At 39.4% G+C, this 16,607-nt stretch overlaps 1 protein-coding gene across 1 annotated transcript in view; it reads left to right on the forward strand.

Annotated features, from left to right (window-relative positions):
- LOC118643839 (zinc finger protein 709-like) overlaps positions 1 to 16,087 on the forward strand; it is a 39,572-nt gene extending 23,485 nt beyond the window's left edge. The window contains exons 2-5 of the mRNA XM_036282205.1: positions 13,897 to 14,023; positions 14,227 to 14,287; positions 14,665 to 14,960; positions 15,042 to 16,087. Coding sequence (XP_036138098.1) covers positions 13,897 to 14,023; positions 14,227 to 14,287; positions 14,665 to 14,960; positions 15,042 to 16,087 — 1,530 coding nt within the window. The remainder of the gene's footprint in view (positions 1 to 13,896; positions 14,024 to 14,226; positions 14,288 to 14,664; positions 14,961 to 15,041) is intronic.
- The last annotated feature ends 520 nt before the right edge of the window (positions 16,088 to 16,607 follow it).

Genomic DNA, 16,607 nt, shown 5'->3' on the forward strand with positions numbered 1-16,607 from the left:
TCAGTGCCCTAGCCTGTCTCTTCCTGGGACTAGCAACAAGTCCCTAAATTTCCAGATCCCTCTTCGAAATCCCAAGCCAACTTCCCCTCTGCAATTCACAATATCATTATCAACTATTTGACCTCCGTGGTGCATTTCAAACAGACCCAATATTTTAATTGTTTATTCTTTTTCCAGAGTCATAGATGGCTATTTCTTAGATACTTATATTTTGTTTGGATATTTTACATGAGAGGAAAGGCAAGAATAATCACCTGGACCAATGTTGCTTGAAATCCTTGCACCCTACCAGGAATCTTCCCTGGGTACAGAATCCTAGAGGAAGTACTTTGAGTGAAGGTTCCTGTTTGGAAACTTTCCTGGGTGTTTTGTCCTGTGAGCATAGCTTCTCCCTGGGCTTGTCACCTTGAAAAGATTCGTTGAATTAAAAGTTCATTTTTTAATAGGGGTAAAATGTATTCAATCAATAGAGCCTGTAAGACTATAAAATAGTTCCAAACAGGCAAAGAAAAAAAAAAACAGGTGAATTTTAGAAAAACGAAAATGTTCCATGATTACATTTTATTTTTTGATAGAATTCTTCTTTCACTCTTTCTTACCTTGAGTCTGTGTAGTAAATCAGGGAGGTCATTTTTTTTTTTTTTTTCTTTTTTTTTAGATCGGGTGTTTTCAAATAAATTGCAGGATTTAGACCTGCAGAGCAGACATGTTCAAGTATGATTATTTACCAACCAGTTTCTTTTTCTAGAGATATAAATAGCATGTTTTCCTGAATAAAATCGATATTTGCAGGTTTCTAGTTGAATAAAAGACCCTTACAATTTTCTTCCTTTTTCTATAAATGTTGAGTTTAAGTGATTTTACTGGATTGTTCAGACACTGGGTTTGTGTTTTTTACAATATCAACAGTGTTCCAAAACCACTCCAGTTTGGAGCAGAGGCCTGTGGTCAGTGACCAGAGCTAATGACCCTTGAGCCTTCAAAGGGAAGTACTTGAAGGCCCAGTTGTTCCTGGGGAGCCTCCCCCTGCAGGTTCCTACCTGCTCACACCCACTAGGGAAGGAGCCTTTACACTGAGAAGCTGTAAAGCTTTCTTTACAGCCCTGGAAAGCTGGAAGTGCACCCGCACAGGAGGGGGAAGGAGGGATGATGTCCTTCTGAAGTTGTGGTTGTGGTTTCTTAGGCCTAGACATTTTTAGATCTTATGTTTGAGTTTCCCAACCACAGTGTAGGTGTGCTTAGTGTAATTTGTGCACATTGAGATCTATGAATATCAGGGGTTCTGTCTCGTGGACAAAATGTTTATGAATTGGGGAGATCATCTGGGTCAGAAGTTAAGCTCTATCTAACTGAGAGTTGTTTACAGGAAAGGTGGTGTGTGGAGCTCCCAGAGTTCGTTCCTGGGGACTGCTCAGGTGTCCCTCCCTTCCTTCCCCAGGGACTGACCAACTCCATTGGTTCTCTCTCAAGCTGGAGTACGTAGACTTTAAGTTTGTGATTCTGTTCTACTTTCTGAACGTGGGGTTATTTCCCCTAACTGTAGGGAAGCAGACTGCTTATCAGTTTTCATTCCAGTATTTGTTTCATTCCTTTGGATTCCCTTGTCAATCGAGTATTGCAGCCCTCTGATTCTAGTTTCCATTAGCATTTGGGCTTTAAAATATAACTTGATGGAGAGATACCATTTGAATAAGGTAAGATAACTGTGGAAATAAGTAGAATTTTGGTTTCATTTAGGAAAGAGAACCTGAAGATGACAGACGGGTGTTTTTAAGTTCTCAGGTACTTTTTTCATTTTTTAGATCATTTTTTTGTGTACTCGGACCCCTAGGGATCTTTGACATTGAAAAGGGTAAATTATTCATAAGGAAAATGAATTCCTATTTTAATAGATGTGAGGAAAATTTTTTGAATTTTTATTTTTATTCATGAGAAAAACACCTCTTATGTAAATATTTGAAATTTCTAGTATATTTCGGGGCTTAATTGCAAACCTCTAATGTTATAATATGTTCCTCATACCTGAAAATATCTGCAGTGTGAAAAATAGCAGTAAAAGTAAAACTATTATAATGCTTTTTTGTTCCTTTAGTTAGGAAGGGATTTGTAAAATATTGTTTATGGTCTGCGCATTTATATCATTTAGTGTTTAAAGGATTAAATCTTGGAGCAGTTTTCTATGTAGAAAAATTAAAATTTAATTAATATTAAAAGCAAAATTGCCCTGGCTGGTTTGGCTCACTGGTTAGAGTGTCAGCCCGCGGACCAATGAGCCATGGGTTCAATTCCCATCAGGGGCACGTACCTCAGTTGCAGTTGGTCCCTAGCCCTGGTCAGTTGGTCTTGACTAGGAGGCAACTAGTCAATGTGTCCCTCTCATGTTGATGTTTCTTTCTCTCTTTCTCTCTCTCTCGCTCCCCACCCAACTCTATCTGTAGATAAATAGAAAAATATCCTCCAGTGAGGATTAAAAAAAGAATATTAAAAGCAAAATTAATTTAAAATCATTCTCAATCATAGGAAAATGTACTGTGTATAAATTTCTCTCCTTATTTGAAATAAATAATGCATTGGAATATTTAAAACATTCCTCAGAGAGGAAACTAACTGGGAAAGGTCGCTGCCTGCACATCCTGCTCCACTTCTGTGCTCATCCTCCAGCCACACGCCCGTGACCTGTTTTGATCATGTCCTGCTCATCCTGTTAGAGGGTCTTCATATAAAAACAAGACAGTACGAGTGCATTATTTTCCACATTTGTGTTTGTTCTTGTCACCAGTGGTCAGGCTTCACATGTCTGACGTTTGACTGAAAACTTGAGCCTCCCCCATCCTCTTCCCCTGTCCTTGCCTGTCAGGCTGATGAGGACCTGGAGGCTCCTGCTCTGTGAGCTGCTGCTTGCTGGGAGCCCTCCTGTGAGCTGTGCTGCCCTGAGTTGTATTGTTTACTCCACTGGGCCTGAGTTTTACAGTTAGAGGACTTTGAGTTGAGAGCAGAGTGTAGCGATGGAGCCCTTCTTACAGTAGTCCTGGGTTGATGCCCCTACTGTGTGTTTGGCGTGAAGGTGTGACTGAGGCCAGGTTTGCACACACATTAGGGGGAGATTTGGCTGGGGGTGGAGGGAGGGGAGGGAAGAATATGAGGCTGTTTATACCCTGTGAATAAGGTAAGCCCATCAGATGGTCACACCTTAAAGAGAAGAGACAGGGACAGCAGCCAGTGGGTGTCAAGATTCCAGAGGGCTCACCAGGACCCCTAAGTAACTCTGCTGCCCCTTCATCTATTGCAACAAAGATCCTGACCGTCTGGGTTACAGTGAACAACACCATCCTTTCAGCTTGGCACAGAAAGGGATTAGTTCAAACCCTGCCTACATGCAGGGTACTTAAACTCTCTACAGCAACCAGTTGTCATGGAGGAGGCCTCTAACCCTCTTAGTGGCCTGATATTCCCGTGCCCAGGGAAAATGTTTTCCATGCTTGACCTGGTCAGGATGATGGCCTGTTCAAGTAACCAGCATGCCATGGAACACAGTGGAGACGTACTGGTTTATGTCCGAAGGAAAACATCGATTAAGATCAGTCTCTGAGGGTCTAGCTCAGAGGTTCAGCAGCAGTCACTTCATGGAAAAGTCTTTCCTCCACATCATCCACAGGAAAAAGGATCCTTATTACTCCAATCCTGTGAAAGAAACCATGGTGCCCTGGCCAGATGACTCAGTTTATTGGAGTGTCATCCAGTACACCGAAAGGTTTCAGGTTCGATTCCAGGTCAGAGTACATACCCAAGTTTCCGGTTTAATCCCAGTCGAATGCGTATGGGAGGCAGTGAGTCAATGTTTGTCTCTCTCCTCTCTCCTACCCTCTCCTCCTCTCTCATCTCTCTCCCTTTCTGTCTCTCTAAGCATGTCCTCAAGTGAAGGTTAAAAGAAAAATAAACTATGGTGTTGGAGGAGGTTGCCCCTGGGCTGTTCTTTGGAATTCACTGAATGCACAGCACTGGAGAATGCACAGACTTTCAGGAGAACAGTACGCACACTACATGATGGAGTGGAGAGTTGCTCCACCTAGATTCATTCTTCCCTCCAACTCCTAAATCCTTCAAACCCAAAGATTTGTATTGACTCATAATTTTTTCCATTCCAGGTTGTCATATACTCGGAATTATACAATGTGTGGCCTTATCAGGTTGGCTTCTTTCACTTAGCATTGTGCTTTTAAGGTTCCTCCTATGTTTTCATGGCTTAATACCCTATTTCTTTGTTATCACCGAAAAATATTTCACTGCATGGATTTACAACTGATTGTCTGTTTGCCTCTTGAAGTACATCTTGCTTAACTCTAACTCCTGATAATTATGAATAAAGCACCTACAAATATTCATACACAGGTTTTTGTATGAACATCAGGTTTCAATTCATTTAGGTCTACACTGAAGGAGCGTGATTGCTGGATCTTACTATGCATAGTAAGAGTACATTTAGGCCCTGGCCGGTTTGGCGCAGCGGTTAGAGTGTTGGCCTGCAGTCAAGAGAGACCCGGGTTTGGTTCCCGCTAAGGGCACGTACCTCAGTTGCAGTTTGTCCCCGACCCTGGTTGGTTGTGCGGGTGGCAGGCACTCGATGTGTCCCTTTCAAGTCGATGTTTCTCTCTCTCTCTCTGTTCCTCTCTCTCCCTCCCACTCTACCTGAACAAAAAGTGGAAAAAGTGTCCTCAGGCAAGGATAAAAAAATAAAAAAAAGAGTACATTTAGTATTGCCCGGCCCTTGTGGCTCAGTTAACCCTTGTGGCTCAGTGGTTGAGCGCTGACCCATGCACCAAGAGGTCGCCAGTTGATTCCCGGTCAGGGCACATGCCCAGGTTGTGGGCCCAATCCCCAGTGGGAGGCATGCAGGAGGCAGCCAACTGACATTCTCTCTCATTGATGTCTCTATCTCTCTCTCTCCCTCTCTGTTCCTCTCTTGCTAAAAAATCAAAGAAAAGAAATTTGTAAGTATTCATTTTAAAAAAAAAGAGTACATTTAGTATTGAAGGTTCCTGTCTCCATTGTAGGCATCCCAATTCCATGCCCACCAGCAATGAACAGGATCACCTGCAGCTTCACATCTCCACCAAGATTTGATGTTCTGAGTGCTTTTAATTTCAGCCATATAATAAATGTGTAATGATGCCTCATTGTTCTTTTATTTGCATCTAGAATTTCTCATACATTATCTTGTAGAGGTTTATTACTTTTGCATTTTACATTTAGCTGTATGATGTTTTGTGTGTTTGTTTGTTTTTTAATTATTTATTTTTGTTACAGATGTTTCTCCTTTTCTCCCACTGATTCACCCCTGCCTCCTCCACCCTGTCCCCAGCTTTGTTGTCCATGACTTTTGTTCATGCATACATGCATATAAGTTCTGTGGTTTATCTCTCCCCCACCACCCCCTCTTCTTAGGATTGTCAGTCTGTACCCCACTTCCACATCTCTGGGACTACCCCATTCCTCGGACTGTTATGTTCATTATATTCCACAAATAAGTGAGATCATTTGATACTTGTCTTTCTCTGCTTGGCTTGTTTCTCTTAGGATAATACTTTCCAGGTCCCTCCATGTCATCAAAGGATAAGAGATCTTTCTTTCTTACAGCTGCATAGTACTCCATTGTGTATATGTACCACAGCTTTTTTATCCATTTGTCTACAGATGGACGCTTGGGCTGTTTCCAGATCTTAGCTATTGTACATAGTGCTGCTATGAACATGGGGATACATATATTCTTTCTGATTGGTGTTTCAGGCTTCTTAGGGTATATTTTTAGAAGTGGGATCACTGGGTCAAATGGAAGTTCAATTTTTAATTTTTTGAGGTAAACAAAGGAGAAAACACATGGGACTACATCAAATTCAAAAGCTTCTGCACAGTGAAAGATACAGTCATCAAAATGGAAAGGCAACCCACTGTATGGGAGAGCATAATTGCCAATGACATATCAGATAAGGAGTTAATTTCCAATATATTGAGAGTGCTCATACAACTCATCAAAAGGAAGACAAAGAACCCAATTAGAAAATGGGCAGAGGAACTAGACACCTCTCCAAACAGGACATACAAATGGCTAAGAGACATATGAAGAAATGTTTGATTTTGATCCTCACCTAGGGACAAGTTCACTGATTTTTAAAGAGAGGGGAAGAGAGAGAGAACACAACAATGGTTGCCTCCCACACACTCCCAGACCAGGGCCAGGGATCGAACCTTCAACCCAGGTACATACCCTTGACTGGGAATCGAACCCAAGACTCTTTGGTGCAGGGTCCAATGCTCTAACCACTGCGACACTGGCCAGGGCTCATATTGCTTTTCTAATTTTTGTATTTTTTTTTTAATTGCTCTGAGAGAGAGATGAAGAGAAAGGCAGAGAGAGAGAGAGAGAGAGAGAGAGAGAGAGAAAGAGAGAAACTTCTATCAGCTGCCTCCTGCACACCCCCTACTGGGGATGGAGCCTGCAACCTGGGCATGTGCCCTGACCAGGAATCAAACCTCCAACCTCTCAGTGCACAGAACAGTCTCAACCACTGAGACACACTGGCTGGGATCTTTCCTAATTTTTATTATTCATTTTATTCTGCTTACTTTGGGCTTAATTTGCTCTTCTTTTTATTATTTCCTGAGGTAGAGGCTTACCTTACTGATTATCAATCTTTCTTTTTTCTAGTATATTTAATAGCCTAAATTTTCCTGTAGGTGCCACTTTTGCTGTATCTCACAAAGTTTGATTACGATGTATTTTTATTATATTTGGTTCAAAATAATTTTTTGTTTCTCCAGAGATTTTTTATCTTTGATCCTATATGTTATTTAGAATTGTGTTGTTGAATCTCCATGTATTTGGGGCTTTCCCAATTATCTTTCTGTTACTGATCTCTAGATTAATTTCTGTGTGGTCTAAGAGTATATTTTATATGATTTCTGTTCTTTCAGATTTGTTATGGTGTGATTTATGTCTCAGGATCTCTTCTGTCTTGGTGAACATTCCATGTGAACTTGAGAAAAATGTGTATTCTGTTGTTGCATATAGTATTTCACAGATTACAATTAATTTCAGTTGTTTCATAGTGCTGCTCAGCTCTACTCTGTTCTTCCTAATTTTCTACTACTGGAATTTATAATTCATGGTAAGGGGATGTCTGAAATCTTTAGACTCGTGTATTTCTCCTGTGTTCTATCAGCTCTTGACTTATGTAATTTGACCCGTGTTGTTATGCATATACACCTAAAGGATAGCTGTGCGTTCTTGGAAATGGACCCCTTAGTCATTATATAATGTCTCTCTGAGTTTTCCTTGGTTTGAAGTCTTTATTATCTATAATTCATATATGTGTCCTTTGATTTCTGTTGGTATGGTCTTTTCTGCATCTCTTTATCTTTTATCTTTCTGTGTCTTCATATTAAAGTGTGTTTCTTGCCCTGGCTGGTGTGGTTCAGTTTGGTGAGCAATGCCCTGTGCACTGAAAACTCAGTGGATTGATTCCTGGTCAGGGCACATACCCAGGTTGTAGGTTCAATCCTGGGTTGAGGTGTGTTTGGGAGGCAACAGATCAATGTTTCTCTCACATCCATGTTTCTCTTCTCTCTCTCCCTCTTCCTCTAAAAAATAAATAAAATATATTTTAAAAAGTGTGTTTCTCATAGAAAACATGTAAGTGTAGTTTTTAATCTGATATTACTTTTTTTCAATTTTTATTCATTTATTTTTGTTACAGATGTTTCTCCTTTTTTCCCCTAGTCATCCTCCTTCCATTCCCACCCCTTCATCCCCCCCACCATTGATGTCTATGGCCACTGGTTACCATACATGCATATAAGTTCTTTGGTTCATCTCATCCACCCACCCCGAGGTCTGTCATTCTTTCCTTCTACTTGCTCTGGGGCTTCCTTTTTGTTTCCTTTCAAGTTCTGTAAGTTGTGAGGTTAAATAGTCAATTAGAAATTTATCTTGTTTCTTGAAGTAGGCCTGTAGTGCTATGAACTACCCCCAGAATTGCTTTCGCTGTGTCCCATAAATTTTGTGTTGTTGTGTGTTCATTTTCATTAGTTTCTAGGAAGTTTTTAATTTCTTCCTTGATCTCCCTGGTAACCCATTCATTGTTTAATAACATGTTATTTAGGCGCATGTGTTCAAATGTCTTTGTATGTTTTTGTTGTAATTGATTTCTAGTTTCATGCCATTGTGATCTGAGAAGATGCTTGATGTGATTTCAGTCTTCTTGAACTTGTAGAGACTTAGTTTGTGTCCTAACATGTGGTCTATTTTTGAGAATGTCCCAGGTGCACTTGAGAAGAATGTGAATTCTGCAGTTTTGGGGTATAATTCTCTGTAGATATTAAATTCATTTGATCTAGTGCATCATTTAGAGTTTCTGTTTTCTTGCTAATTTTTGTCTAGAGGATCAGTGGAGTGTTGAAGTACCCTGCTATGCTTGTATTGCTATTGATTTCTCCTTTGAAGTCCTCCAGAACATTTTTAATATATTTTGGTGCTCCTATATTGGGTGCATTTATGTCTACCAAGGTTGTACCTTCCTGTTGGACAGATCCTTTCAATACTATGTAGTGGCCTTTTTTTGTCTCTAGTTATGGCCTTCATTTTGAAATTTACTTTATCAGATATGAGTATTGCTGCCCCAGCTTTTTTTTGCTTTCCATTTGCTTGGAAGATTTTTTTCCATCCCTTCATTTTCAACCTATGTGAGTCTTTTGTTGTGAGGTGGGTCTCTTGTAAACAACATATAGATGAGTCAGGCTTTCTTATCCAGTCAGCTACTCTGTGTCTTTTTATCGGAGCATTCAAACCATTCACATTTAAGGTGATTATTGATATGTACTTATTCATTGCCATTTTTGTTTAGTGGGGTTATATTTTTCATCCTATTTCTTCTACTAATTATAGCAGTCTTTTTAACATTTCTTTCAGTGCTGGTTTGGTGCTAATGTATTCCCTTAGCCTTTTTTTTGGTCTGGGAAGCTCTGTATTTGACCTTCTATTTTGAATGATAGCCTTGCTGAATAGAGTAGTCTTGGATTCAGATCCTTATTTTTCATTACCTTGATTATGTCATGCCATTCCCTTCTGGCCTGTAGAGCTTCTGTGGCGAAGTCAACTGATAGCCTTATGGGGATTTCTTTGTAGGTAACCTATTGCTTATCTCTTGCTGCCTTTAGGATTCTCTCTTTGTCTTTAATTTATGGCATTTTAATTATGATGCATCTTGGAATGGGCCTGTTTGGGTTTTTCTTACTTGGGGCTCTCTGTGCTTCTTGAACTTGAATGCCTTCTTCCTTCACCAGGTTAGGGAAGTTTTCTGTCACTATTTCTTCAAATGTATTCTGTAACCCTTGCTCATTTTATTCTTCTTCTGGCACTCCTACGATGTGAATGTTTCCAGTTGTCCCACAGTTCCCTTAAGCTGTCTTCCTGTTTTTTAATTGTTTTTTCTTTTTAGTTTTCTGATTGGGTAATTTTTTTCTACCCTATCTTCACTGATCTGGTCCTCGGCTTCCTCTACTTTGCTAGTTAGTCCTTCCAATGTGTTTTTTATTTCTGCTATGTCATTCTTCATATCCAATTGGTTGATTGTCAATGTTTCTATATCTTTACTCATGGTATTGAGCTCTTTAGTAATGCTGTTGACCTTCCTCATTGTCATCACTCTGAACTCTACCTCTGATAACTTGCTTAACTGCATTTCATTTATCTCATTTTCAGTAGAGATCTCTTGTTCTTTCATTTGGGATTTGTTTCTTTGTTTCACCATTTTGGTTGTCTCGGTGGGTTTTGGAGCCTGCCAAATTTTCCCTGTGGGTGTGGATGGTTCGCTGTTTGTGGCTCCCTCTACTGGATTTGGATGAGTGTGGGAGGACCCATGTTAAACACCACTGTCAAGTCTTACTTTCCTGGGTCGATTTGCAAGTCCAGGAAAGGTTCAGTTGTCCTCTAGCTTTTTGCCTGGAGGCTACTAGTCTCAGTTACTTGATGAGGCTTGGGTTGTAGCCCTTAACTGAATGAAAAACTTTCTCGGGTGTTCAGGGTAAGAGGATTTCCAGAGGGTGGGGCAGATGCTGGCTGTTAATGAGTCTCAATTTGCATTTCTCTGGCCCAGCTGGGTGGTTTTAAATTTCTGAGGGAGGGGCTGTTGCTTCTCCCCCAGGCTCTGGGAAAGGGCTCCTTTAGGAAGAGCCCTTTCTGTCCTGTGTCTACTGTCCTGTGAGGGCATGATTTAGCAGAAAACTCCCAGTTCCCTCCAAATCCCGAGTCTCTCCACACAGTTCCAGACCAGTCCACCCTCCCTCTGCCAGAGCCCAAGGTGAGTGACTGTACCTAATTTAGTGCTCTGTCCTGGCCCTTTGTGGTGTGTAGCCAGCTTGGGATTTTAACCCTGAGGCAGCTGCTCACAGCTAAAATATCTGCTGTCCGTGGGCTCCCAGCCCACCCTCTTACACCTCCACAGGTCCTACCAGGATCGATTTGGTGTCCTTTATCCTGTCCCTGGTTATATGGGTCCTCTCCAGCTGCTTTTCTGTTGCTTTTTGCCTACAATTTGTCTTTATTTTAGTTGTAATTTCAGTTTGGTCCAGGAGATGGTCTGTGTAGTTTCCATTCATTCCATCACCATTTTTGAATCCTCTATCTTTCAATTCTATTCAGACCTTTGATGATTAAAGTGGTTTTTGAGTCCAGGCCAGTTTGGTTCAACAGTTAGAGCATTGGCTCTCAGATTGAAGGGTCATAGGTTTGATTCTGGTCAAGGGCACACACCTGGGTTGCAGATTCAATCCTCAACCCCAGTTGGGGTCCTTCAGGGGGCAGCTAATCAATGTCTCTCTCTCTCTCTCTCTCTCTCTCCCCCCCCCAACGCCCACCAATACCCCCAATACCCCTTCCACTTTCTCTAAAAATCAATGGGAAAATATCCTCAGGTGAGGAATAAATAAATAAATAAATAAATAAATAAATAAATAAATAAAGTGGTTGTTGATACAATTGGATTTATATTTGCCAAACCTTAACTGTTTTCTGTCTGTTGCCCTTGTTATTTGTTTCTGTCTTCAGCCTTTTTTTTGGTCTTCTTTGGCTTTAATTGGGGATTTTCCTAATTGTTTTTCTCCTCTCTCTGCAAATCAGTGGCATTTTTTTTTTTTAAGTTTTTATATTGCCCGGCCAATATGGCTCAGCAGTTGAGTGTCAACCCATGCACCAAGAGGTCAGCAGTTCAATTCCCTGTCAGGGCACATGCCCAGGATGTGGGCCAGATTCCCAGTGGGGGGCATTCAGGAGGCAACCAATCGATGTTCTCTCTCATCAATGTTTCCATCTCTCTCCCTCTCCCTTCCTCTCTCTCTAAAATCATTAAAGAAAAATATTATTTAAAAAAAGAACTAAGAATACTTTAAAAATAATAATAGTGAAAAATTTTAAATAAAAAGCTTTTATATTGGTTTCCCTTAATTTTTGAATATACATTTACAACTAACCCACATCCTCTGTCAAGTCACACTGTACCACTTTGCTGTTTGTGCAAGTATCTCCTACCACACTACCACCTAATTCCACCATCACTATCCCTTGTCACATTGTTATCATTTTTTTTTAATCCTCACCTGAGGACATTTTTCCATTTTTTGTTCAGATAGAGTGGGAGGGAGAGAGAGAAAGAAACATTGATGTGAAAGGGACACATCAAGTGGCTGCCACCTGCATAACCCAACCAGGGCTGGGGACAAACTGCAACCGAGGTATGCGCCCTTAGAGGGAGCCGAACCACAGGCCAACGCTCTAACTGCTGAGCCAAACCGGCCAGGGCACATTGTTGTCATTTATTTCTACTACACATAAGCTTATAATACCAAATACATATTGCTAATATTTTAAGAAATACAAAAGATTTTTATCTTTATTTATTTCTTTTCTAATCCTTCCCCTTTTATCATTTATATTCTTTGTGATGAATTTTTTAATATTTCATTTAAAGTAGGTATACTAGTGACTAATCCCCTCAATATTTGTCTCAGAAAGTCATTTTTGCTTTTTTATTTTTTTAAAGATTATTGTTCTTGATACAACATTTTGCACAGTGTCTTATTAATTCCAAAACATTCAGTATTTTACTCCATTCTGTTCTTGCTTGCATGGTTTCTGAAAAGTTGGATGTAATTCAGATCTTGGTTTATACCTAAGGTCTGTTTTCTCCTCTGGCTTTTTTCAATATATTCCTTTTGTCTAATTTAAGTAGGATGTACTTGGTTGTGCATTTTTAGTGTTTTAGAGCTTTCTGAATCTACAGTGTGTTATCTATCATTCATTTTAGGAAATTTCAGTGTAATTACTCCACTTATCTCCTGTTTCTGTCTTTCTTTTTTTCAGATATTCCCATTATGTTTATTCCTATCCTCCTGTTGAGGAAGGTTGTTTTAGGCTTCATGGACATTGTGTCCTGTTGTTGTTGTTGTTCATTGTCTTTGCATTAGACTCTGGTGAAATCGAATTTTTTTTAGTACAGACCTCATTAAAAATAGTCCTGGCCGGTTTGGCTCAGCAGTTAGAGCATTGGCCTGCGGTCCAGAGAGACCCGGGTTCAGTTCCCGCTAAGGACACATACCTCAGTTGCAGTTTGTCCCCAGCCCTGGTTGGTCGTGTGAGTGGCAGCCACTCGATGTGTCCCTTTCACATCGATGTTTCTCTCTCTCTTTCTCTTCCTCTCTCTCCCTCCCACTCTATCTCAACAAAAAGTGGAAAAATGTCCTCAGGTGAGGATAAAAAAAAAAAAAAAAAAAGAATATATTGGAGCATAGTTCCAAATACCATCTTTTCTCTTTCCTAATTCTGGTGGCTCTAAGGAGAGTAATTCGTTTTACGTTATTTTCTTTTTCTTCTCTCTCTCTCCCTCTCTCTCTGAAATTGAGTGTGGCAGCTCCCAAGTTCCTTAAGTGCCAAAAGGGAACAGGGCAGCCTCTAAAATGATTTTTCAGAAAAATTTTTTCTCCAGAAATTCAAGAATGGGAATGTTGTGTTCTTTTAGAGGAGAGCACTGTCCTTTTATGTATTCTACAATCATAGGCAAATTTATCATCAAATTATGTGGACTTAAATGAACTCTCAGCCCTGAGCACATGAGTATAGGGATTTTGTGGTCTAACTTTTCACACCTTCATTGTGTCTTGGCTGTAAGCTCCAAATAATTCTCCAGACCCATTAAATTGGACAGAGAGAGAAAGGAAAAACCTAGTCTGTGATACAGACTACACAAGCTACAAGTAATGATTCTCCACAAGCATATTTACATTGAGCCAGCCACACCTGATTGCTAGTAAAGGCCTGGAGGACTTTAGGATGACATGGTCAGCTGGCTTTGTTGAAAGTAATTCACACAGGCCTCCTGGACTCTCTTTTTTGGTGATAGGAATAGAAGGAAAAGCTTCCAGTTCTTCACTATATTTTATTTATTAACACTTCATGCAGGTTTAAGCCTCTACCTCATGGAGTGCTGAAAATTGTGGATAATAAAGAAGAACATGAAATAATTTTCTCACAAGAAATTGATGGTCTTAAAATAATATTTGTTTCGTTTGAATAGCATTTCTGTCATTTCCAAACATTCTCTGAACCCTGCCATTAGAAAAGAAAATGGAATGTGATCATGGTAACAATATGTAAGTCATTTCCATGTGTTCATGATTATATTAAATTTATGAGAAAGTAAGTGTGGACAGAGAATAAGTTTCTGATGATCAAGTCATAGATAAAATGTTTGGAGATGAGAGAACCATATGTAACCTTCCTATAAATGGAGTCTGGGTGTCCAGTGCTGTCAGTCTCACACACCCTACTCTACACAAATTGGGGTGTTTTAGGACTCAGTGGCCTTTGAGGATGTAGCTGTGAACTTCACCCTGGAGGAGTGGGCCTTACTGGATCCTTCACAGAGGAAACTCTACAGAGATGTGATGAGAGAAACTTTCAGGAACCTGGCCTCCATAGGTAAGGATGATGACATTTCTTCATTTGTCAATTAGAGAACAATTGTTTCTGTCTCATCAGTGTTGTTCCAAGATGTGCAATGTGGAAAAGGAGGACGTTGGTAAATTAACTTGGCATGGTCACAGCTCATCAAAAGTCTAGAAGCTAATTCTTTTTCTATAATATGAATTCTTTGGACTCATTTTTCTGGGTCTGCATTTTAGGGAAAAGGTGGGAAGAACATGACATTGAAAATTACTACAAAAGCCAGGGGAGAAAAATAAGGTGAGTTGCACAGTAGAAAGCATTGTCTCGTGGGAATTCTAGTATGTTGTGAAAATTTTAAAAGAAGCAAAACTAATAAACCCTGCTTCAAATGTCTTCTTATAAATTTTTTACCAAAAATATTTTCTTAAATGTGCCATACATGTTCAGTGTTTGCAAAATAATTCACTTGTAAACAATATAATAAACCCTATATATGAATATCACAGTTTGATAATAGCAAGGATGAAGTCTTTTTAAAGAACATTCAGTATATTTAATTTCAGACAACGCAGGCAAGACAGAGTACCTATACTTTTCCTGTAAATCGTAAAAATATAATGAATATAAAATTATCAGTAAAGAATCATTAATACTTTACTTTTCATTGTTTACAGAAGTCACATGGTAGAGAAAGTCTGTGGAAGTAAAGAGGGTAAATGTGGAGAAAACTTCAGCCTTTCTTCAAATCTCAATCTGAACAAGAAAACCACTGGAGTGAAGCCATGTGAATGCAGTGTGTGTGGGAAAGTCTTCATGCATCATTCATCCCTTAGTAGACACATCAGATGTCACACTGGACACAAAACATATGAATTTCAAAAATGTGGAGAGAAGTCATATAAGTGCAAAGAGTGTGGGAAAGCCTTCAGTTATCTGCAGTATTTTGAAAAACATGAAGTAAATCATAGTGTAGAGAAATCCTACAAACATAAGGAACATGGGAAAGCCTGTAGTTGTCCATGTTCACTTCAATTACATGGACTAACTCTCACTGGAGACAAACCCTATGAGTGTAAACAATCTGGTAAAGCCAACAGAGACCACAGTTCCTTACAGAGACACAAAAGGATTCATACAGGAGAGAAACCCTATGTATGTAAGATATGTGATAAAACCTCCCATGCTTTTAGTCATGTTCAAGCACATGAAATAACCCTCACTGGAGAGAAACTCTATGAATGTAAACAATGTGGTAAAGCCTACAGAGATCACAGTTCCTTAAAAACCCATGAAAGAACTCACACTGGAGAGAAACCCTATGAGTGTAAACAATGTGGTAAAGCCCACAGAGATCCCAGTTCCTTAAAAATACATGAAAGAATTCATACTGGAGAGAAACCCTATGAATGTAAACAATGTGGTAAAGCCTACAGAGATCACAGTTCCTTAAAAACCCATGAAAGAACTCATACTGGAGAGAAACCATATGAATGTAAAATATGTAGCAAAGCATTCACTTATCCCAGTTCTCTTCAAAAACATAAAAGAACACATACTGGAGAAAAACCCTATGACTGTAAAATATGTGGTAAAGCTTTTAGTTCTTCCAGTCAAGTTCAAGTACATGGAAGAACTCACACTGGAGAAAAACCCTATGAATGTAAAATATGTGATAAAGCCTTCAGTTCATCCAGTTATGTTCAAATACATGAAAGAACTCACACTGGAGAGAAACCCTACAAATGTAAAATATGTAGCAAAGCATTCACTTACCCCACTTCTCTTCAAAAACATAAAAGAACACATACTGGAGAGAAACCCTATGAATGTAAACAATGTAATAAATTCTTCAAATTTTACAGTTCCTTGCACATACACAAAAAAACTCACACAGGAGAGAAACCCTGTGAATGTAAGCAATGTGGTAAAGCTTTCAGAGATCACAGTTATCTTCAAAAACATGAAAGAACACATACTGGAGAGAAACCCCATGAGTGTAAACAATGTGGTAAAGCCTTCAGAGATCACAGTTATCTTCAGAAACATGAAAGAAGACATAATAGAGAGGAACCCTATGAATGTAAGCAATGTGGTTAAACTTTCCGTTTTCATAAGGATTTCCAAATACATAAAGGAAGTCACACTGCAGACACACTATGAATGTAAGATATGTGGTATCCCAGTGATCTTGGAACACATGACAGAACTCACACTGGCGAAAAACCCTATGAATGTTAGCAATGAAGGTAAAGCCTACAGAAGTCAGAGTTCCTTAAAAACACATGAAAGAACTCATACTGGAAAGAAACCCTGTGAACATGCGAAGCATGAGAAAACCTATAGACATAGCAGTACCTTTCAGAGAAGTACAAAATGACTCCAACTAGAGAAAAACCCTGTGATGATAAGTAATTGGAAAAGCCTTCAGATATTAACAAGTTTTTAAACCCATGAAAGGAATCAACCTGAAGAGAAATCATATGTATTTTTAAAAATATATAAAGCATTCAGTTGTCTTAGTTATCTTTGAAAACATGAAAGAACTCTCACTGGAAAGAAACCCTTTGAATGTAAACAATGTGGTAAAGCCTACAGCAATCACAGTTCCTTCAAAACA

Source organism: Molossus molossus, unplaced genomic scaffold (genome assembly GCF_014108415.1).
Source record: "Molossus molossus isolate mMolMol1 unplaced genomic scaffold, mMolMol1.p scaffold_m16_p_4, whole genome shotgun sequence".
Lineage (NCBI taxonomy): Eukaryota > Metazoa > Chordata > Mammalia > Chiroptera > Molossidae > Molossus > Molossus molossus.